General features: G+C 32.6%; 1 protein-coding gene and 1 long non-coding RNA gene across 10 annotated transcripts; both read left to right on the top strand.

The window, feature by feature from the left end:
* The first annotated feature begins 9,786 nt into the window (after window positions 1-9,786).
* LOC140181531 (uncharacterized) lies at window positions 9,787-13,935 on the top strand. Of its 2 annotated transcripts, none has more exons than XR_011876245.1 (3): window positions 9,787-10,341; window positions 10,456-10,677; window positions 10,850-13,935. It is a non-coding gene; the product is annotated as an uncharacterized lncRNA (long non-coding RNA). The 2 variants fall into 2 exon arrangements; XR_011876246.1 differs by having other exon boundaries at window positions 9,787-10,393; window positions 10,490-10,677.
* A 1,663-nt stretch (window positions 13,936-15,598) lies between these two features.
* Window positions 15,599-21,675, top strand: LOC112771208 (uncharacterized). Of its 8 annotated transcripts, none has more exons than XM_072225371.1 (10): window positions 15,599-15,843; window positions 15,933-16,058; window positions 16,815-16,851; window positions 17,003-17,068; window positions 17,151-17,218; window positions 17,373-17,539; window positions 17,632-17,758; window positions 18,742-19,020; window positions 20,677-20,767; window positions 20,864-21,675. In XM_072225371.1, the coding sequence occupies exons 9-10, from the start codon at window positions 20,687-20,689 to the stop codon at window positions 21,404-21,406; spliced, it is 624 nt and encodes a 207-aa protein (XP_072081472.1). In that variant the 5' UTR covers window positions 15,599-15,843; window positions 15,933-16,058; window positions 16,815-16,851; window positions 17,003-17,068; window positions 17,151-17,218; window positions 17,373-17,539; window positions 17,632-17,758; window positions 18,742-19,020; window positions 20,677-20,686; the 3' UTR covers window positions 21,407-21,675. The 8 variants fall into 8 exon arrangements, with proteins under 8 accessions (XP_072081472.1, XP_072081471.1, XP_072081466.1 ...); XM_072225370.1 differs by having other exon boundaries at window positions 17,373-17,549; XM_072225365.1 differs by having other exon boundaries at window positions 17,003-17,218; window positions 19,673-20,767.
* The last annotated feature ends 1,758 nt before the right edge of the window (window positions 21,676-23,433 follow it).

Genomic DNA, 23,433 nt, shown 5'->3' with positions numbered 1-23,433 from the left:
TTATTATGAAACCGATCATACAAAATCACAAGTTCCAACTCGGTCCAAAAATCAACTCATTTGAAACGGAACCGGTTCATTTGAATCAAACCACTTTCAGGTTTCTTTTTGGAACCCATTTTTCTAACTCTTCCAAAATGCCTCAAACTTGATTACTCAATCAAAAGTCTAAATTCCTTTAAAATCACTAAAAGCTCCTTTTTATATTGAAATCAATATTAGAGCATCATTCTTTCCTTCAGTGATTCAAACTGTATAAATAGTTCGTTTCTAAATAAGCTGAACTCAACGCATAAAGTTCATTAAATAGATTAAGCTTGAAAACATAAATATTCTCTTAATAAATCAATTAATACAATTTCTCAAATCCAACCCTTTTTAAATAACTTTACAAACAAGAGTAGGATTTTGTAGAAATTTCGGCAGCACCTCCCCTAAAACTTGGACTTTTGCCACCCGGTTCGGGTCCCAACTAAACCGTTTCTCATTCCTTTTCAACAGCTCAAAACCAGAAATCAATTCAAAACAAGCTAAATCCAACAGTCGCCTCAATGGCATACCTCAAGGAAACCATTTCAAAAATCAACTCAATATCAACCGATTTAACTCATTTGTAAAGCTTTAAAGAATTGGTTCAGCAATAAATCATTTATCAAAACCAGAGCAATTAAAGCAACCCAGGCTGAATTTCAAGAGCATTCTATCTTTCACATCATCAAAATAATTGACTCAATTCAAACCAATCATCAACGGATTAAACTCATTTCAAATATTTAAAGAATCAACTTCAAACATTACATTTCACAAGCCACACAACAATTCGGCCAAACCAACATCCATAGTCATTCGAGTCAATCAAATAATACATAAGGCAGATACAATCACTAATTACACCATATCTCACATCAGTATCCATATGTAATAATTCCAATAATAAACTGTAGTTTTCGGAAAGCGCCCCTACCTCAAAACACAATTCCATAATCCAAGCGCCTCATAAGTTCTTTTCACCTCAACTCAAAATCAAAGGCAGCTTCAAAGCACAGCCCCACACATTTTCGCAGCAGCATAAATAGCTCTAAATTACAACAAGCAACCTCAGTTACTAACTCTAGGAACATTAATACCATAAAGGCTTTAATACACGTACGGGACACTAACGTAAGGCTTTCGAAACATAATTTCTTACCGGAATAACAACACGAAGCAGCTGCGGTTTCGAACCGGCCCCGGCACAGCTCCGGCGATGGAGGCAACCTCAGCCCCAACTACTCGTAACAGCAACAACAACTCTAACCGTGACATGCCATAACTCGAACTCAGCCCTACGTTATCAAAACCTTAGGATTCCTACCCAAATATAACAGTGCAGATTTTCAAGGGCTCCGGAATGTAACTCTTACCGTAACTAAGGAGAAGTGACTGAGCCCAGTGACGGCATCTCCGGCGGTGTTTCTAGCGGTCACAAGACTGCTCCTGGCGGCCAGAACAGTGGCACGGCTTCTCTCTCGTTCGGAAGCAACAACAATGGTGTCTTCCGGTGGCCACTGACCTCCATCATTAGCAACAGAAACTCCAGCTAGGCACCGCGGAGCAACAGATCGACAGCACCGTCGGCCAAGGTGCGGTGGTGGAGACGCCCTCAACCGCAGTGAAACGCGGCGGCTGGCTCTGTGACGAGGATGATGTAGTGGTGACGGCGCGTCAGCGGTGATGCGACAAGCTGGTCGGCGACGAGAATGGTGAAGGCCCACGCTCGGCGACGGTGACAGGCGGTGATGGTTTCCCCGCGGTGGCTCCCTTTCGTGCATCTCCTCTCTCTCTGCGCACGAGTTCGGCGGTGGCGAGGCAGTGAGGCGCGACGGTCTTCTCCCCCGGTCAGGCGACGGCGCGATGGCAGCAGTGAAGCCCGCATGCCGGCGCGAGTCTTTCTCTCCTCCTCCTCTTTCCTCGGCCCTCACAGATCTTTCCCCTCGTTGTCAGTAGCGGCGGCGACGGTGGCAGTGGCGTCCACCGCGCCGCCTTTCCTCCTCCCTCAATCTGCTTCTGCAAACCCCTCCCCTGTTTCCCCCTTCTTCCTTCGTTTCCTCCTAACCCATTCTTTCTTTCTTTCATTGAGTTGGGGAAACTGTTTGTGTTTGGCTGCTGGGTCATGGGGGAAGCAACGGGTAACCGGGTAGGGTTTTAGGGTTAGGGTTTCATTTTCAAAAATTAGGGTTAAGGGCATTTTAGTAATTTCACTTAAAAATAGGTATAATGTAGTAATTAGAAATAAATTCTAATTCAACAATAATAGTGCATAAAATACTATTTGCTCATCAATTTCACACTTTATTTTCAATAAAATGCCCAAATCTAAAAATTAGAAATAATATACTTAATTTTCTTCATTTTTCAAGATAGCAGTAATAATATTTAAAATATTACTTATCAAATCCAAATCATATAAAATTCTTATTATTTCATAACTATCAACCTTATACTTTAAATATAGAAAATAATCCAATAGTTGTAAAATTGGATAATAAATCATAACTTGTCTCAAATTCAATAAATCACAACTTGCCTTAATTATCTTTAATAAAATGATTTCCGAAATTAAGGCTATAAATAACTATATGATTTGAGACTTGATCATAATAAGACTTTTCAAAAGTTCTGGGTCTTACAGCATACATCCCTGCAGTGGCAGATGTGTTATTTCCTGCGTGCAGTAGACCCTGTGGTGGCAGAGGGGTTATTTCCTGTACACAGGGGTATAGTCAACAGGAAAGCCATATCCGGCTAGTAATGCTGGGTTACGTCGGGAGCGGGTAGAAACCGACAGATGAGCTCATTACCTGCACTAGGACTAGACATTCATCATATGCATCTATGTGACATTGTTTGGGTGTGTATATTGTAATTGGTTTGCCTAAGTGAATAATTCTGTTAACTGCTAATTGCTATACTTGATATAATTGCTCTTGATTGTGTTTGAACCTCATTACTTGTGTTTGTAACTGATTGGCTGGATTGTGGTGAATTGGGTGCTGGTTAAATTGCTTGGGCCTGAGGCCGTGATTGGATTGTGTTTGAGGTTTAGTAAGTATGAAAGATTGAGCTGGTTCAGCATAGACTTAATGAACCTATGCTTGGAACAGATTAGTCATTCATACGGTCTAAGAAAACTTTTAAGATTTTTATAAAGGAAAATATGGGTTTAGAATTTTGGATAATTAACTGATGCTTTATAAGATTTTGGATTTTTGAATGTTATGCTGTTGGTTTTCAAAATAAATGGTTGATACGGCGAGTAAAGATCACTGCAAATGAAAACAGTTTTTCTTTTAAATATTTTTGAGTGAAATTAACTATTTGCGTTTTATTCTTTACTTTCACGGCATTCTCTACCTCTACTGAGAACATGTGGTTTGGTTCTCACCCCCAAATTTTCCACCCTTTCAGTGCCACAGGTTTGAAGACGCAATTTGAAGCTGCGAGCGATTAGTAGGCTTTCTTTATGATTCTGATTGCTTTCATAGAGTCCCCTCACTCTTGTCCTTTGAGGTTTTATTTTAACAGAGGGGTAGGTGTTGTATTTGGGTTTATATGACTTCTTATGTATAAGAAATAATACTTATGTGGTTGTTATTATTATTTGCAATGTTTATCCTTGATACATGTCTTTAATGAATAAAAACAAAATTTTTTTGGCATTTTTCTTAAAACTGAAACGCGAACACGATACAAAGGCTCGATAATTAAGTAGTTAATATTAGAAAATGTTATGTAATGTTCTTTTTAGTAGAAATACCCTGACTTAAGCAAGGTATTTTGCTAGACGGGACGTTACATACATCAGAGACTTTATCCCAGATATGACCAGACACACCAGCCAGCTGTCAAAACTACTAAAAAAGAAGCCCCACCATGGGGACCTAAGCAAACCACAGCTGTCAAAATCCTGAAGAAGATAGCACAAGACCCCCTCCTTCAAAGATTCCCGGCGCAGGAAAAAGAATATTGCAGACAGATCTAGTGATGAATTCTGGGGAGCTGTGCTACTTGAAGAGATTGACGGGACAAGACACTACTGTGCACATGCTAGTGGACAATTCAAAGAATCTGAAAAACATTACCATACCACTTACAAAGAGATTCTTGCTATCAAAAGAGGGATAGAAAAATTTAATTTTCACCCCAGTTCTTATCATTTCACTGTGGAAATGGATAACACCTCTTTCCCATCAATGCTGGAGATCAAGAAAAAGATCTTGTCAGACTCTCAACTCTTACGATGGAAAGACTGGTTTTCTCGCTATAAATTTGAAGTGGAACACATCAAGGGACATCAAAACACACTTGCTGATTTCCTATCCAGACCAACCAAAGAACCACTCCCCAAACCAATCCATTACATTTGCACCATGAGTACATACAATCCTTCACACACCATTCTATTTCCTGATTGTCCACTTTACAGGAGCCCATACAGAAGAAAGATTGGTCCTTTTTCCTTCAAAGCAAGACTTCAGACAGAGTTCCAAATAGACTGTCTAGCTAGACAAACTTTGTTTTACTGGCTACACCAGCTCCTTATCATAACCCAAATCCATCCAAGTCCAAGATACTTCAACATGGATATCCCTTTTTGTAGTATCCCAATAATCCAAGGACCCATACCAGAGGAAATGGTGTGGTATATCTAGGCTCTGTCTTCTATGTATACATGTACTATCATAGTGCCACTCTTTCCTGTATATCACATCCTGTACAATCGCACTCAAGCCCAATCTCATCTAGTCCGGTTATTCTCTATGTATGCCCCACTTGATGCATGGAGAGGAATGTTATATAATATGCTCGACCGGCACCAACTATGGGATAAATCCTCTAAGGCAAAACAAAAATTCTGTTGTTTTATCACCTTACAGAGGAATTATTTTACTGGGGGAGATTCATACACCATGAATAGGGTCAATATTGTTGGATACTCCACCATATGGCCCACAGATGAAAAAATAGTCCTAAATACCCTGGCTAAATACCTTTGTCAACTTTAGCAGCCTGGACTATATGGAGAGAGAGATGTAGTTGAAGGACTCCCGTTCCAGACAGATGTTCCGCCAATAACCCTCCAAGAGTTCCAGTTCAGATTTATAACTTCAGGAATAATTAATCAATTTGGACAATACTCTTTTTATGCTCCAAGAGACCAACCCAGCACGTCTACACATATTCCAAGCAGAAATTCTGAAGAAGATCTGAATTCTGAAGATCCAGGTGGAAGAGTGTATGCCTTACCACCAAGCCCAACTAGAATTGATGCAGGAATACCCAATGATGCTGAAGGCCCAAACTCAGATCCATATGACCCATATCTGCAAGATGCCCAAGATCCAAATGAAGGAAACACTGAAGACCTATTTACCTATCTACAAGACCCGGATAGAGATCTTAGAGCTGTTAATTTGGCTTCTGAAGACACATTATCCTTCTTAGATGGTGATGGGACCCTTCCAGAAGACTATTTCAAACCGTCCCTTTATTAGGACACTGTTGTTTCCACTATATATAATTATGAGTGTGCTGAAATAAAGTGACCTCAGTCACATGCCTAGAAAACGCAAAAAAATATAAGGCTTATCTTTATCCTCCAGCTGGCATTATATGATAGGTTTGTCTAGATTTCGTAAGGTATCACTTCTATCTAGAGACCTCTATAAAAGGAGGTGCTCACCTTAGTTGTAATCAGATTTCAATGAACATTGTAATATATTCACTTTTCCTATCTTACAAAATATTCTACTAGTAATATATCTATAACAATATATAATGCGAAAACCTCAAGTTTGGTGTCCAATTTTCTTTCCTATTTTAACCCTGCTAAATGCCAACATAATTCAAAACTAATTTTACAGTTATGCATTTCACTACTAGTTGCAAAAAAAATTCACACGTAACTTCTTTCTCAATCCTCCACTTAAATAATCTATTTTTTTATCATTTCTTTAATTTTCTTTACTTCTCTTACTCAACTCTAACATTTTCACCTTTTGAATAACTCTTTAGACAACTTCCTAAAATAGACTATGATTATGATAAATGTTGGTTTTAGAAGCATGTACGAAAAGAACAAAAGAATAATTTATGATGAAGGAAGTGTTCAATTATCATCAATAATAGTGATAAGTAATTTTTGGTAAATTTTATTATATTTTGTAATATTCATTTAAATTATATTTTATTTAGTTTTATCTTAGTTTTCATTTGTACCGTTTTGTTCTGAATGTACTCTGTAGTTTCACTCTAATTATTTTATTAGAGTTTTTGTTGTAGTTTTTTTAAAAAAAATTATCATTTTTGTATTTTTTTTATGTTTTTCTTCTTCTTTCTTTAACATTCTCAGTTGAATTGTCTCCATCCTACTCCTTTGTCTTCCTCCACTGCGGTTATAAATTTTTTTTTTCAATTTACTTACACAATCTATATTTTTAATCCATTTTTAATTTTTTTAATTTGTTACCATTTTTTACGTAGACAAATTGCGTTATGTCTTTATCTCTCATTAATTTGATTTGACAAAAAAAATAGTTTCTCTACATTTTATATGTACATTTTATTTTTTTTTGACATGTCTGTATTTAACTATCTGTCAATGATGGGATGAAAAATTTTATAAATATTTTTAATATTTTTCTTTTTAAATTACTTTTAATAGGATAAATTTTTTTAAAAAATAAAATACTTGATTACTTAGAATATTGTATTTAAAATTTGAGTATATAAATATTTTTAAATTAAACTAAAATAAATAAATTATATTACAAAAAAATTTATTAATTTTGCCTTTTACAATATTATTTGTTTGGCATATTGGCTTAGTTATTTAATTGGTATATAATGCATGCAAGAAAATCACACCTATCAAGTGTTTCTTAAAATATTCGTATACTAATTTTCTAAATAATTAATTATTTAGAGTACTGTATTTGATATTTAATTATATAAAGTATTGTATTTGTCATACAAAAGACACAAAAAGTATGCACATATTAATGATAAAGTGAACAAACTCCATATAACATTAAAATGGATAAGATAAGAACTTTGTTAATTAATTTTATTTTTTAATTTATTAGTTTTTTATATATCTTTTATTTTTTGGATTATTTTATTTTATTAGGCATTTTAATTTATTTTATTATTTTTTTTTATTTTAAAAATTTTAGAGTCTAAAGAACTCCTATTCAAACGATTCAAACCAGATGATTAAAAAGTGCTTTAAGAAAATAGATTTGAATTTGGGTAATTTAACATTTATTAATGAATAACTACTAGAAGAAATAAATTATTGCATAAATAACAGATATAATTTGATAATATATGGGCTAATTTAGAAAACCAAAAGAAAGTAAAAAAGTAACAAAAATTAACTTTAATTTTGAAGATAAATAAAAAGATGTGACATTTTATGCATTAGATAATTTAAATGATACTTATTATATAGGAAGTTAAAAATATTTTTACCTAAAAAAAATTTCATAACAAAATTGAGTTTGGAGAGAGATATATAAAATTTTCGAACTAATTATAAAATTTTTCTATTTATCTTTACTTAGCGTTTCACTTTAAGCAACTATTTTTTAGCGATAATATTCAAATGATAAATTAATTTCACCTTTATAATACGATGACATTATTTCAAAACATGCAAAACGAAATAATAAAGTACAGTTTAATTAATGTGCATAATAAAATAAACATAAAACTTATATAGTAGTAGTCAAATATGATAATAACAATGATTACTTTTTGTCCAAGGTACTATATTAAACTGTGACTTTAATTTATAATTATTAATTAAAAAACTTACAATAATGTATTTTTATTTTTTTATTATTTAGTTAAAAATAATATAGTTTGATATTATTTTTTATAATTATTGACATCAAATTTTGCTAATATAACAAAAATTTTGAATATTTTTTGTCTTAAATTTCTTCTCAATGGAACAAAATAAGACAACTAACACGCACATCAAGAAAAAAATTATAATTTTTATACATTCAGATATTCAAAAGACACAAAAAAATTTTTAGTAAAATTTAAACAACTTATAAAATTTAACAAAATAGTTGGTTATAAATAAAAGTGATAGACAAAATTAGAAGTTGTGATAATGATATTTGGTGATAATTAATAACCATAGAGTGAAGAGAAGGTGGAAAGAGAAAAAGACGAGAAAGGAGAACAATGCAATATCATAGTGGCGTTGAGACAATAATAAAAATATAAATTAATAATTTAAAAAAATAAAATTAAAGATAATTTTAAAAAATGAATAATAAATTTTAAAAAATATTTTTTATCAATTATAATTATGCATAAAATAAAGAATACTTTAAATATAATTTTTTGCCTCTAATTCAAATTAAATACTATTAAAAATAAATAAATAAACATAATAATATTTATAAATATTTATTTTATAAATAATATTTTTAAATTTTTATTTTAATTTTTGTTTTCACATAATAACAACATAATAAAATTCTTTAATATTTTATTTTATTAAATTTATAATTTTAAAATAAAAACACAAAAATTAATTTCTTAAAAATAATAGAAAAGCGGCTGAACAGACACAATAGTGCCTGTTGAGCCGCTAGTTCACTTATAATCCAACTTTAAAATTTGGATTTTACGTATGTATTGAAGTAACTTTTATTATGTTTTTTTGGTTTAAATTAAATCTTAAGTTTTTAAAGGCCAAACTAAAACAAAGATTCCATAAAATTTGTCTTTCATATTAGCCAAATAGTAAAAATAGGTATGAATTTTTATTTTATTGTATAACATAAATAAACCAATTCTAATAATATTTTTTCATATATATTCTCGCTTTTGCTCCGCCACATCCCGTTCTCACTTTCTTCTAACCATTTCTAGTTATTTGATTGGAATCAGAAGATAAAAATAAATTATAATAAAAAACAAGTGAAAACAAAACTTATCCTAACTAACATGAAAATAGTTAAAATTAACTATTTATGCTAAGTTAACAATTAATATTATTAATAGTATGTATGTAATACTGAAAATATAGTAATATTAAGAAAGAAAATATAAAACAAATAACATATCTCATTCGAGAACAGAAAACTAAGAATAAAGAATTTAGCTGAAAAGGGCACAATTCGAGTGTCATAGTCGCTATAACATGCAAATCATTTTGCCCTTAGAAAAAATAAAGAACATAAAATAAAATATATTAATGAGTTTTGCTTTACTTAGCGATGAAACTTCATTAATTTGAGTGAACAAGTTCCTCCGATATTTCAAATAAGTCTTCTACAAAAGATTCATCCAAATTTCTGTAGTAGCCCGAATACACGTATATGTGGAAATGAATCTCATATGAGAAAATTTTCAAAGGTATTGGTGAGATAAATTTTGGATGGTTCACCAAACCTGTAAAACTTTGAACTTCTAAAGAATTTTGATCAACAAAAAAATTAAACATGACTAGCCTCCCTAAATCGATGACTAATATTTTATGCATATTTTCTCCAAGAATTTCTGTACTGATATTTCACCCTAAGAAAATCAAGTTTATCATTTTCCAAGGAGTGATTCTTCAAAAAGATATCGGAGTTGGCAAGCCAGAGGGTACCTACTTATTTTTATTCTATCAAAGTGCCCAATTGGCCAATTCAATTCTCATAAAAAAATTTATTAACTTCGTTGCTAATAATGTTTGTTTGATAAAAGGTGCAATCTCTGGTGGCTATTCTCTTTCCGTGACTATAGTGGCTAGAGTCATTGGACTTGTCTCAACTTGATACTTGGAATAGTGGAATGCTTGTTGACCAAGCTTTATGACCTTTTAACAATGACGCATTCATCTCCGAAAGACATTCTAGGTACCAACCCAGAAACGTTACCCCCCATCCCTCCCCATATTTTGGACAGGGCCAAAGACTCGACCCAACCCGCATAACACCCAAAACCCCAACCTTAAGACGTGCATCCCTGACCGTCATGGTGACTTGGTACCCTGCGGCGGTGGTTTGGCTGGAAACATAAGAATGGGAGTCTCTCAAGCAAATTCACAAATGTGAAAGAGTAAAGTAAATGAATCTCTAATATTCGAAGAAGAAGAAGAAGAAGAAAGGGGGTTATGAAGCAGGAGTTCATAGCTGAGGTTCTTCCAATAGCCTGATGGTAGCAGTGACTATCTCATCTGGGTGTCCTCCCTGGTGGTCGAAGATGCAATGATTGCGGTCCTTCCAAACATTCCAAATCAACAATGTGAGGAGTTGTAGTTTTCGATGTCCTCCTATTTGCTGACGCAAGGTTAAGAAAGTTTTCTTCCACCACTCGAAAAAGTTAGAGGTTTGCATGTCAAGTATGAGCTCTTCAATCTCACTTTTTTTCCCACACTGCTTGTGCTTTCTTACATTTGAACAGGCAGTGGATGATTGTTTCAGTTTCGTTCTAGCAGTGACGACAGTCCGAGGGAGTGTTTTGGAACCTCTAATGGATCAAGTGGAATACCAGGAGCCTACCATGAAAACATTTCCAAAGAAATAGTTTGATTTTGTGTGGCAGTGGCAAATTCTAGAGTTGGGACCAAACTAATGATTGGCGCATATATTCGGGACAGAGGTCGATTGTTGCATGAAAGAACAGGTAAGCAATTCGGTACCTAGATGCTACATCATAGCTGTATGAGTTGTTCAAAGTCCATTGAAGCTTGTCGTGGTCATTTGAGAGCGAGATTGATAATATTCTGTGTGCAATTTTTGGTTAAAAATTTTTCATAATAACAACTCTGCCTCCACTGTCCCTTGCTATCTATCAGATTCTTCACAAAGACAAGTTAGGGAATTTAGCAGAGTATTGTTGGGGTTATTCCAAATTTGTAATGGATAAGGAGGAGGAAGCCATGGATCTGCCCGTATGTAGATGGAGTCTCCAGAACCCATCTTCCAGTTGAGGCCTTTTTCCAAAACGCATCTTCTTTCCAACATGCTTTTCCAACTCCAAGATAGTGAGGTACCCGCTTTTGTCCTTAAAATATATCCGTACTTGTAATATCTGCCTTTGTATACCTTTGCAATGAGTGAATTAGGATGAGTAGCTAGTCTCCAAATTTGTTTACCCAGAAAAACAAATTCTGAGCTCTAAGGTCTTTGATGCTGAGACCTCATTCTTTCTTAGGACGAGTCATTTTATCCCAGTTGATTTAAGCCATTTTTCTTTCCAATTCACGTTGCTCTCACCAGAATTGGTTTAAAATACTGTGAATTTCCTAGATAAGATTTTCATGGAGCTTGAAATAAGAGTGTGTGTAAATGTGAATCACTTTTTTCCCGCTCTGAGAAGGGTTTGTCTGCCACCACTAGATAGAAGTAACTTTTTCCATCCCTAAGCCCTTTTAATCACCTTTTCCTTGATGGAACCAAACAGAGCCTTCATGGATTTGTTAATCATCAACGGAAGTCCCAGATACTTATTTTGTGCTCTAATATGGATAATACTAAGCATTGTAGCAATTTATTTCCTGCATGGGACAGGGGTATTATTACTTAAAAAAACCACTGATTTATCTAGATTCACCTTCTGTCCACTAAAACTCTTATAACCATCAAGCAGCTCTATTAATCTTTGACAATTTTCCTCTGAGGCTTTATAAAATAGGATTGAGACATTAGCAAATAGCAAGTGGTTAATTGTAGGGCACCTCCTGTTAATCTAAATACCTTGAATTGGACCATTTTTCTTTGCTTTGTATAGCAAAAAAGATAAACTTTCAGCACAAAAAAGAAATAGATATGGGGATAGAGGATCTCCTTGGTGGATTCCTCTATTTGGTTTAAAAAAACCTAATGGTTGACCTTCCAAAACAACAGAATAAGAAACTGTGGTTATTAATTCTCGCATCTAGCAAATTCAGGTTGCATCAAATCCCATTATTTTCATGATAAACTATATAAATTGTCATTCCACTCTGTTATACGCGTTACTCATGTCCAATTTCATTGCCATTTCATATTCTAAGACTTTCTTCTTATTTTTTAGATAGTGCATATATTCATGAGCGATTAAGATATTGTTAGAAATAAGCCTCCCTTTCATAAAAGCACTTTGGTTAGGGCATATTAGTTTATTGATATAGTTTTGTAATCTATGAACAATGACTTTAGAGATAATCTAGTACATAACTGTAGATAAACTAATAGATCTCATCTGACTCACGTTGGTGGTATCTCGCACTTTCGGAATTAAGCAGATATTAGTGTGGTTGAGACTTTTTAGGATCCTCCCTCCACCAAAGAAGTTTCGAATTTCTTTAATAACGTCTGTACCAGCAATGTCCCAGTAGAACTGAAAGAATTTGGCCATCATACCATCATCACCAGGAGTACTCTGAAGATGAACACTAAAGGACACCCTCTTAACTTTCTCATCCGATACCAGTCTTCGCAACTTTCGGTTCATGCTAGCTGTAACCATAGGTTCAAAGTCTATAAAGAAAGGCACAGGTTCCCCTAGGTAGAGGAGGAAAAAATTCCCTTAAAGTAGTCTTCCGCCACTCGAGCATTGTCAGCATGAAATGTAGCAACCCCTCCTTCATTACCATGAGCTTTTCCAAATTTTATTACGCCTTGTTTGCGTTTTTAATTTTTAGTAAAATAAAGTTGTATTCTGATCACCTTCCTTTGGCCATTTTACCCTGGAATTCTTTTTCCATTAAAGCTTTTAATTAAGATAGGTTCTTTCTAGTTTCAACTCAATTTCATTGATTTCGTGGCCCCATTAATACCTGCATTTCTCATCTCTTCTAACTGTTCTGTGAGCTTGCCTATTAGCTTCTTTAAGTTAAAATTACTGTTTTGCTGCCACTATACAAGCTTATGTCTGCAAACTTTTAATTTTTGAGCTACTCTGAAGATATGAGAGAGCCTTCCACATTAATATTCTAACTTTCTCGAATAATCTCCTACACCTCCTCAGTACCACACATACGTTCTTGAAATTTGAAATGCCTTTTTGATCTTTCTATTTGAGATTTGGAATCTAGCAGGAATGGGACATGGTCAGAACTAATCTCAAACCCACCGGATTTAGGTAGTGCAGCAGCCATTGTCCATTCACTAGTACCCTATCAAACCTTTCTCAAATTAACTCATTCCCTATCCTCCTATTACACTATGTAAAAAGTCTTCTAACCATTCCTATATCTTGCAGATAACATATTAAAATCTATCATAAAAGATACAGGTATGAGTCCTCCTCCCTCTTTTTCATTTTGGCCAGTAATTCAATTAAAGTCTCCAAGGATAGCTATACCACCGTGAAAATACCTTATTTTCTCTGTTAACTCATGGAATTGTCCTGCCTGCACCTATTCATTGCAGCTAAGGTGGAATCCTATTAATCTTCATGTAGTATTCATTGTCGAATCTTCCACCATTGTAACCAGGCACGGACCCACTAACAACAATGAGGGGCACTTGCCTCCACTGTGTTATCAATTATTTTTTAAAAAATATAGTTATATATAATGTACCTCACTTCAAATTTTAAATGACCCCACTACAAATAAACTAAGCCCAATTGTCCAATGTCCCAAATCTACTTTTTTATCTCTCTATCATTTTGATTATTAGTTAACCTAATCAAATTTAGTTCTTTTATCGTCACTCCTTTATTCCCTTAAACCCTTTTATTAGTTTCATATTTTCAACCTTCTTTTTCTATTCCTTATCTACTGGTCATCTTCTCTCATCAAAATTTAAATTTTAAATTATCCAATTTTTTTATATAGCTCTCTATGACTCATTGTATCTTCCAATTTTATTGTTTCTCTTTTTGATATTTTCAATTGCAAATTTTAGTTCAAACAATTATAATTTAGGTATTAATCTAATTTTATATTTTCTTCATGGCTTCATATATTTTATTTTATTCTCAATTTATTCATCCTTATTACTTGTTTTTTTATCTTTTGTTCTATTATATGTACTTATGTTGCATACAAATTTCTAAAGAGAATTGATCAATTTACTAATTTAAAATACATAATTAAACATATGCATAAAATCTTTCATCTGACATTATATCAAAATTAAATTAAAAAATATAACAAATTTAATTATTTTAAAGATAAAGAAAGAAAAAAAATTATAAATTAAGTTTCTATTATTTTATATAAACATACTTTTTATATGCAGGTTTAATTTTTTTAGTATTTATATATAATTCTAATTTTAAATTATAAATACTAGTATATCATTAGGCGTTAATGTGCCAATTGATTCAATCTTTTATTATTAAACGTGAATAAAAATAAATAAAAAATAAAATTAGTTAGGATAACAAATTATCTATAATTTAGTTAAAATATTTTAAGTTCAAATTTTGAAAATAAAAAAAATATTTTTTATAAATTATATATAATGAATAGTATTTTAAGAATAAAAGTGTTCACTAACTTTTTTGAATTTTTATATTTCCATTATATTTTTAGTATAATTAATAATATTTAACAGAATTTATTCTAGTATATATATTTTTTCTTTATTTCTAAAATTTTTTGGGTTGGTCCGGTTGTAGCTATATGAAACTCAGAGCTACTATATATTTGAATTTTACAATCTTCCTTTCAAGCTAGCACCAAACCTCCTACCAAAACAATAGGAGTAACAATGTGCCAATTAACGAATCCACATTATCTGAGCTTTATTTCTACCATTCGAGTTTGGTTTTTGAATAAAATTATGGACCGTCAAAAAACTCCTCAAACCCTGACAGTTCCATATTATTATCTTCCTAGCTCTGGGGGTGTCATTGAATAGCTGACATCTTCTACCATCGACATTTCAGCATCCATACTACCCTCAATACATAACTTCTTCTGTTCAGTCTCATTCTCCTTCTCCTTTATTTGCCTTTTTGTTCCACATAAACTACTTTGCTAGTCTTGTCGTTACCTGGCCATACCTTTCAGTCATATATGTAAATCTATATAAATTTGTCTTTTTATTATATAATTTACTTATTATAATTCTTAAATATGATGATTATCCATTATATTTTAATTTATGTGAATTTATTTTTTAATAATAACAAGACCAGATGTAAAAATGCTAATTCAAGTTTAAAATTTTCATTTTAGATAAGGGCACAATTCGAGTGCCATAGTCACTAGAACATGCAAACACTACTAGAAAAAACGTTTTTTTCGACGCTAAAAATCGACGGCTATTTCTGCCGTCGATATTTATCGACGGCTTGCTGTCGTTATTGCTAGAAAAAAATAATTAAAAATAAAATATTAAAATCGACGGCCAGGTCGTCGATAATGTTATGATACATAATATTATCGTCATATTATCGACGAACTTGGGGCTGAAAATAATTTTATTTTAAAATCGACGAAAACGGCGTTGATTTTATTAATTAAAATATCGACAACAATTGCCGTCGATAAATTTTAACAGTCTAGATCGTTTTCTAAAACCAAATAAACGGTATAGATTTAATATATAAAATAGACGCATTGAGTGTCGATTGTTTTTAATTTAAAATTGACAAATCTGCCGTCGATTTTTATCATTAAAAAAAACTTACCCAAAACACTTCCCGCGTCCAGAGAATTCAGAAACACAATTTTCTTTTACCCCAAAATCCCCATTTCAGCACCAACCCACGTCATTCTCCACTGCCGTCGCCGCTCCGTCACGGTTGCTTTGCCGGCGCTCCTCAACACACACTCTCTCTCAACCATAAACCCTACTCCGACGCCTTACTCAAACCAAGGGTTTTCAGCGAGGTAGAACTCCAGCGAGGGTCAGTTTCCATTCTTTCTTCTTTGTTTAGGGTTTATTCATAAGTTATTCGATTGAACATGCATTTGATAAGAATTGAATGTTGTCAAGGATGACAGGCAGGAGCACGTAATTTGAAAACCCTTATCGTCGCTGGTTCCGAAGTTCCCTTCGCCATTGTCGCTGGTTCTACTTGCCGTCACTGCTAGCTTGTGCTTATCCAATGGCCTGGTGAGGGTGAGTTACCTGCTCCCCTGCTTGTGTTTGGATTCTTCCCTACTCCTCTGCTCCCCTACTTAGCTAATTAATTTGTTGATTTGGGGTTTCATATTTTAGATAATTAGTTTGTTGATTGGTTTTTAATGGATGATTTAGTAATTAGGTTTTAAATTTAGATTTTTAATTTAGTTTGTTTATTGATTGACAAAACATATGGAGGGAGGGAATTTGTAATGCTGAACTGAACACCCAATAATTGTTGCAGTTATCTCAGTTGTTGATATTTTGCTAAAAATGTGCTAGGAATTTAAGATTTTGACCCAAAAACTAGCATGCACAGTAGTTAGATCGACTAGTAAATACTAAATATTAGTAGGCTAATATCTCTCTCTTGATTAAGTTTAAGTTTTCAATTTGGTTAGCAAATATTCTTTGATTCTCTCTCTGTATCTATCTTATGATTTGGAAACACCAAACCAAACCAAACCATTATAACAGTTTTGCAAAATCGAAAGAAGCAGATGGTACAATAATACTCAGAAAAATCAAGCAAAAATAAAAGCTAAGAGACTGAAATTGGTATAATAAAGCTGATTCACTTCTTCTAACATTATATGATGTCTTAATTTTTTGATAACTTTTTACCTCTCCTCTGGCTAATGCTTATCTTGTTTCTCTATTGAAAATTAAGAATAAAATGCATGGCTGAGTTTGAGTAGTAACTTATGTAAGGAAACCTGTGATTTCTGGAATTTGAGTTTGTTTTGTTTGCAGCTCATCTCAGCTCCTGGAGACTCTTCCACTTTCAAATGTAAGAATATTTATTCCTTCACTCCATTTGAGACTTTCTTAATTGCTTCTCTAGTATAATACTCTCCCTAGCTAGGTCTATAATATTTAGATAAGTAATATGATATGGTATCATAAAATGTTTCTTAATCTTATAATATGATATGGTGCAGATAAAATGGATTTGCCCAACTGCTCCTACCCGTCCTGTGGCCATACTTGGTGGCTTTTTTTGCACTGTATGTAATCACAAATCCTTATCTACTGCACACTACATAAAGTCGCGACACTGTAACACTGCAAAAGCTTTTCTTGCCTTAGACTCTTCATACAGATGGGCGCTTAGTGGCACTCCCCTGCAGAACCGTGTTGGAGAGCTGTATTCTCTGGTAACACTAGAATCTTTTTGGGCTACCATCTATTTTGCTTTTTTTATATAATTTATCAAGGAAAAACTCCTCCTATAAGCTGTTTGGTGGAAGACTGAAAGCTAAGTTTTATATCTCATCATGGATATAATTCACGTAGAATGCCATTATGCAGGTTCAGTTTCTACAAATAGTTCCTTATTCCTATTGTAGCTCCTAATCTAGCAGAATCTTGTGGGGAAAGACAAACCACATCTAATAGTACCCAAGATGCTCAGGGTCAAGGAACATCCACTGCCACTGGTCACTCCAGCACGAGTGCTCCCAAGCTTAGATATGATGGTGCCAAATGGTTTGTTATTTGCTTTAAATTTTATGAATAACATGTCTCATTTTTACTAAGTAATATGTCTTTATCATTTTTTTTTATGTAGTTGGCACCCACCTAAGCCTGGATTGAAGCGTATCTCTCAGGTTTTTAAAGAAAACTACAACAAGCCTTGGCTGAGTTTTGATGAGGCAGATGATGATACTCGAAAAATATGGTGGACTGAGTGGAGGGTAAATTTTATCTTCCTTGTTTATATCTCATAGAATATTATACTGTCCCCTTATGTTCTATATATTCTGCCTTCTTGCATCTACTTTGGCTTTGCTCATTATGTATGATATGTTGATATCTTTGTTTTATATTCTTATTTTTTAGCTTAATGTTCAATGTCCAATAGAATGATAAAAAAAACAAGTTAATGAATATGGGCATGCAGTTAGAGAAAGATAGAAAGGGGGAAAGGGTCCTATTTGTTTATTGAGTTTTGTTCATAGAAATGATTAGGCATACCCATTCACATCTGATTAATAGTTCTTAAAACCAAAACTGGATTCTTATTTCTTTGTTGTTCTACTAAACTTTTTTTTCACTTCTAAATTAGATCAAATGTGGTGTTACTTGTGGGTGTAGGGTTTTAGCTTTTGTATCTTACTATTAAGATTATAAGACTGTATATTAAATTGCTTCAATACATTAAATTCTCCTTAAATTTGATGAAATTACAGCAGAGTCCTTTATTTAGTTATGGGATTAAATTAGATGACTTTTGAGAGGGGAAAAAAATAAATAGGTATCCACAATGCAAAATTGCAAATTCAAGTAAATAATGATAATTGGATATATTCAAATAGTGCAGAGTGACATTTGCTGTGTTATAATTGGATATATTCAAATAATGATAATTGGATATATTCAAAGCCTTTAACTAACTGATTACTATTTTGAATTTGTGGCTCTTGCTAATAGAACTATCATAGACCCTCTTGCTAATAGAACTTTTCTTCTTCTATCACTAAAAAAGTAATCTTAGCTTTTATGGTATGTGATATACTACTAGTAGTATACTTACTAGTTACTTTGGCAGTGTTTTTGTCTCAACAATTTTAACATTTATTTTAAGTGATATTGTAAAATGTGATTTTTTTATTCCAATGATTTAAACTACCATACCTAAGTCTCATTATTGATACGGAAGGGGATTTTTTTAAAATAGAAATGCTTTGACATTATTGATACGGAAGAGGATGATATCTATCAAGCTTGGAGGTTTAGGGCTGCCAAGCTCTTGCGAGGTATGCTCCATGCCATTCGCAAAAAAGGTGCCCGTCCATATTGGATCCCACCAGAAGTTCTCGGTGAATTGATGAGACATTGGGACACTGATGCCTATAGACAATTACAGGCGAGAAATACAGCTGCCAGGAAATCGACTCGAGGTACTTCCCTTCACACTGCAGGAGGCACCACTTTTCCAGAAGCGAGGTTACGCTTGGTAAGTTGTTTATAGACAATCTTTACTATGATATTTGCTGTTCTGTGAATGGTGACAGTTGCAAAAATATAGAATTTTATACAGATTCAAAATTTTATGTGCATTTTCAATATTTGTGAAGTTTTGATTGTCTATGTGTGGCTTCTTTTGACTGGTTTCTTAATATACTACCATTGGAGAGCTTCTAAAGATCAAATATTGAGCTCTTCTTTTGGTTTTGGAGAAGAAAAGTAGCTGGTTGGCCCTACTAGCTATGCAAAAGTAGTAGTAGTACACTAAATTACTCCTTCGTGATATAACATTTGCTGCACTTGTAGTAGTAGTACACTAAATTCCCTTTTTAGAGTTGTTCATATACACATATAATTTGAACATTAACGATAGATAAAACCAATCATTAAATCAGAATGATAATAATTTAGAATAAAAGTACATCCCAAAATAATAGTGTTAATTGGTTGAAATGAAAAAAGAAATGAATTAATTGATATTATAGTGAGAAATTAGAGAAAGAGAAAGAGAATCTAATATATAAACTCTGAAAAGCACGTCCCATAGTTGGGTTGGAAGTGGACTAGGCTTTTAAGATGAATGTCCCGTGAGCACCAGTTATAGTCATGTTATGTGAATTCAATTGTTTATTTGCTTTCAGCCACATCAATTCTCTGTTGCGTGATGTTTTCTTGATGTCAAAGATCAATGAAAGTTTATTCTTTAAAATTAAAGTTATTCAATTGATTCCTTACTTTTTTATGAATAACCTAACATAGGTAGCCTTATATTCTATATTTTTACATGTATTTTCTCCATGTCACTTCCTCCTCGTATTCACAAAGCCGTCCTCCCTAGTAGTAATAATATGAAGTTATGAATTCAATTTATAATCTGTTTTGATTCCAACTTGTATCATCCCATTCACGTTAATAAGTTCATCTTCAAATAATATATTATATATAAATGTGAAAAGGTGCATAGTAATGTATTAGAATTTTCATTTACACATATTCCTTAATTATCATAATTTCTTTCAGTTGAATCAAATTCGCTAAATTCTAATACTACACTGCTTTTATGTTTCACACATACACACACAAAAAATCTATAACAACCACCTGGATAGTGATCACTAATTAAATATAATGAGTAGATAAAAATATAAGATAATATCATCATGTTCAACACAGGTACACATACACTTGTATTTTGTTATATTTTATTTAATTTATTATATATATGTTCCATGTCTTTATAAGATTTGTCACTAATTAGGAATAAGATACTCCATAACAACCTTACATATGCAGATCAACCATAGTGCTCAATGCAGTCTGACATTTTTTATATTATAATTTGCCAACATCAGGTACAACACAATTATTTGCCAAACATTATAAAAGGATACAATTTACCAAAAAAACTAGAAAAGGATAAGGAACATGATGGCAGCCAACACTCATACTAATTTTTCAGCCACATCCCATATTTGTTGATAAAAATATAGAATATAAGGCTACCTATGTTAGGTTATTTATAAAAAAGTAAGGAATCAATTGAATAACTTTAATTTTAAAGAATAAACTTTCATACTAAATTTTCAGCCACATCCCATATTTGTTGATAATTTGGTTACATTATGTAAAATCATTCGCTTGGAAGACCATCACGTATGGATGAGTTTTTTGAGCACACTCATACTCGCAAAGAGGATAGGACTCAATGGGTTGATGAACACTCCCGAAAGACAAAGGTAACTTACCTTTATTAATTGTAACTATTTTGTTATCTAATTGTTATGCATTATTGATACTTATAGTAATTTATCAATCATTTTTGTTCATTGTAGGATATATTTCAGGAGCGTATGTTTCAGGCTGAGCAAGAGCGGAAGACTGCTATAGAGGCTGGTGTAATTGATCCACCGCCTGTCTCTGAAGAAAGCATATGGATTGAGACAGTGGGTGGAAAACGAAGAGGTAGGGTATATGGCATGGGTGAGGTAAGGGACTCTTCCATGGTGCGGCCTCGAGTTGATGGGCCAACCACGACCACCAGCGCTGATGTTTTGGATCTTAGAGAACGAATCACAATACTCAATAGGGAAGTTGAACAACATGCCGCTAAATATAGAGAGCTTGAAGACCGCTACCAAAGGGAGAAAAGAGAGTGGCAACAGACTGTTGAATCCTTGCGTGAGGATCTCAACACCAGTAACTCACAGATGGATCAATTTAGTCATCAGTTGAGCAGTTTGACTGAGTATGTGAGAGCCATGGGTCCTAGTAGTTCTGGATCACGTGTTCCCCCACCTCCTCCTTTTACTTTCCCAAGCTCTCAGAAAAGCACAGCCCCAGCCCCAGGTAGAAAACTCCCACCTATTCTGCAGTGACCAGGACAACCACAGAGTTCTTAAAGGGAGGATGATTCTGACGATTTTGATGACTCAGATGATTATTTAGACGAGTATGAGTAGGTTATTTAATTACTTTACTTTGAATATTTTATATTATTAGTAGATTGCAATTTAAACAAAAATAACTCTAAGTTTAGTTATTTATCTTGTCTTGAGTCTTTATGTTAGAGGGTTATTTATTATTTTGATAAGTTTGTAAACTCATTATCTAATATTTAGTATAAATTTTATTTTTATATTTAAAAGTTTATTTGTCTTGTTATCTAATATTCTGTTTAAATTTTATTTTTATATTTAAAAGTTTATTTGTATTAACGGTTTACTTTTTTTCAAATAGAAAAAAAAATAAAACATATAACTATTAAAATCGACGGCAAAGTTGTCGCTTTTAAAAGTTAAAATAGAAAAAATTAAATCGACGACAAAGATGTCGATTTTATTCAAGCACATATCGACAGCTTTGCCGTCGCTTTTAATAGTTAAAATAGACAAATCTAAATAATTAAATCGACGACAAAGATGTCGATTTTATTCAAGCACATATCGACGGCTCTGATGTCGATTTTATTAAACATATTATAGACAAAAGTGTTGTTGATTTTATTGAGTTAAATATCAACACAAAGGCTGTCGATTTTATTGAATCAATTATCGACAAAGAGGACGTCGATTTTAAATAGAAATATCGACGGCAATGTTGTCGATTTTATTAAGAATGTAAAATTCTCACACCCATATTACAGACGGAACAAACGTCGATTTTATTAAATTATTATTGACGGCCATGAAAGCCGTCGATTTTATTAGCATTTTGAAAAATCGACAGGCTTTATAGCGACCAACTGCACCGTCTATTTTGCCGTCGAATTTCAATATTATCGACGGCTAAGCCGTCGATATGGCCGTCGATTTTAACGACGTTTCTTGTAGTGAAATCATTTTGCCCTTAAAAGAACAAAAAATATAAAATAAAATAAAATAAATTTTTTTTATTTACTGATACCACTTTATTAATATGAGTGAGCAGGTTTCTTAGTGCACGTTTGGGCACTAATATTTTAATAAAAAAATATATTTTTTCAATAAAAAAGAATTTTTTTAACGTATTTGGCAAATTTTTATTAGTAAAAGTAAAAGTACTAAAAAAATAAAAAATATTTTTTTAAAAAGCTACAATTTATATTTTTTTTAAAAGATCTTTTTTTTCTTAAAAAAAAATATTTTTCATGTAATAAATAAACAAAAAAGTACTTTTATAATGTTATACCCAAACATAATTGATAAATAAAAAGATTTTTGTGCGGAGATGGAGAAGTGGTGGCGCATGTGTACATTTTTATCGCTGGGCTTGTTTCTATTTAGTTGGATTTGGTTATAAAAATATTTGTATATGTAGCATCACTCCTAAATTAAATCTTAATTTTTTAAAAGTCAAAATAAAACAAAAACTTCATAAAATCTGTCTTTTCATATTAGCCAAATGGTGAAAAATCAAAAATGAAAAATATATACATTTTTGTTACGTACATAACATAAAAATTCCACAATATTGTAAAAACAAATAAAAAATCAATAAAATTGAAATGCTAACCACAGAAAATAAAAATATAAATTTGAATATTCTTAAAAAATATTTTTTGAACAAGGAAATGTAAAATTAGTAAAGCTAATTTTAGAAAATATATAAATAAATAATAACTAAATAAAATGAGAGGTAATAAACAATCTTAGTTTATAACCTTAGAATTTTAATGGTTGAAAAAGAGAAAAATTATATACCTCTAATTGACGGATGGTTCATATTGAAGAGACTCACCTATAAATTGAGCTTTTCTTTAATTCATTTCAATCAAGTCATCCAAAGAGAATAACATAATATTTCTTTGAGTAGTTTTCTCCTATATATATAGAGAGAAGTGTATTCTCCTTTTGTCAAGAGAGAGTGTTATTGTAGTCTCCTTGTGATAGAGAGAAGTTGTAATTCTCAAAGAAAGTTATTCAAT

The sequence above is a fragment of the Arachis hypogaea genome, chromosome 18 (assembly GCF_003086295.3).
Source record: "Arachis hypogaea cultivar Tifrunner chromosome 18, arahy.Tifrunner.gnm2.J5K5, whole genome shotgun sequence".
NCBI classification, from domain to species: Eukaryota; Viridiplantae; Streptophyta; class Magnoliopsida; order Fabales; family Fabaceae; genus Arachis; species Arachis hypogaea.
This window is presented reverse-complemented; position numbering and strand designations above follow the sequence as displayed.

Excerpts from the sequence above, each read along its gene's own strand:
- LOC112771208 (XM_072225371.1), top strand. The coding sequence starts at position 20,687 with ATGGATGAGTTTTTTGAGCACACTCATACTCGCAAAGAGGATAGGACT. Across the intron at positions 20,768-20,863 it reads AACACTCCCGAAAGACAAAG|GATATATTTCAGGAGCGTAT; the intron begins GTAACTTACCTT and ends TGTTCATTGTAG.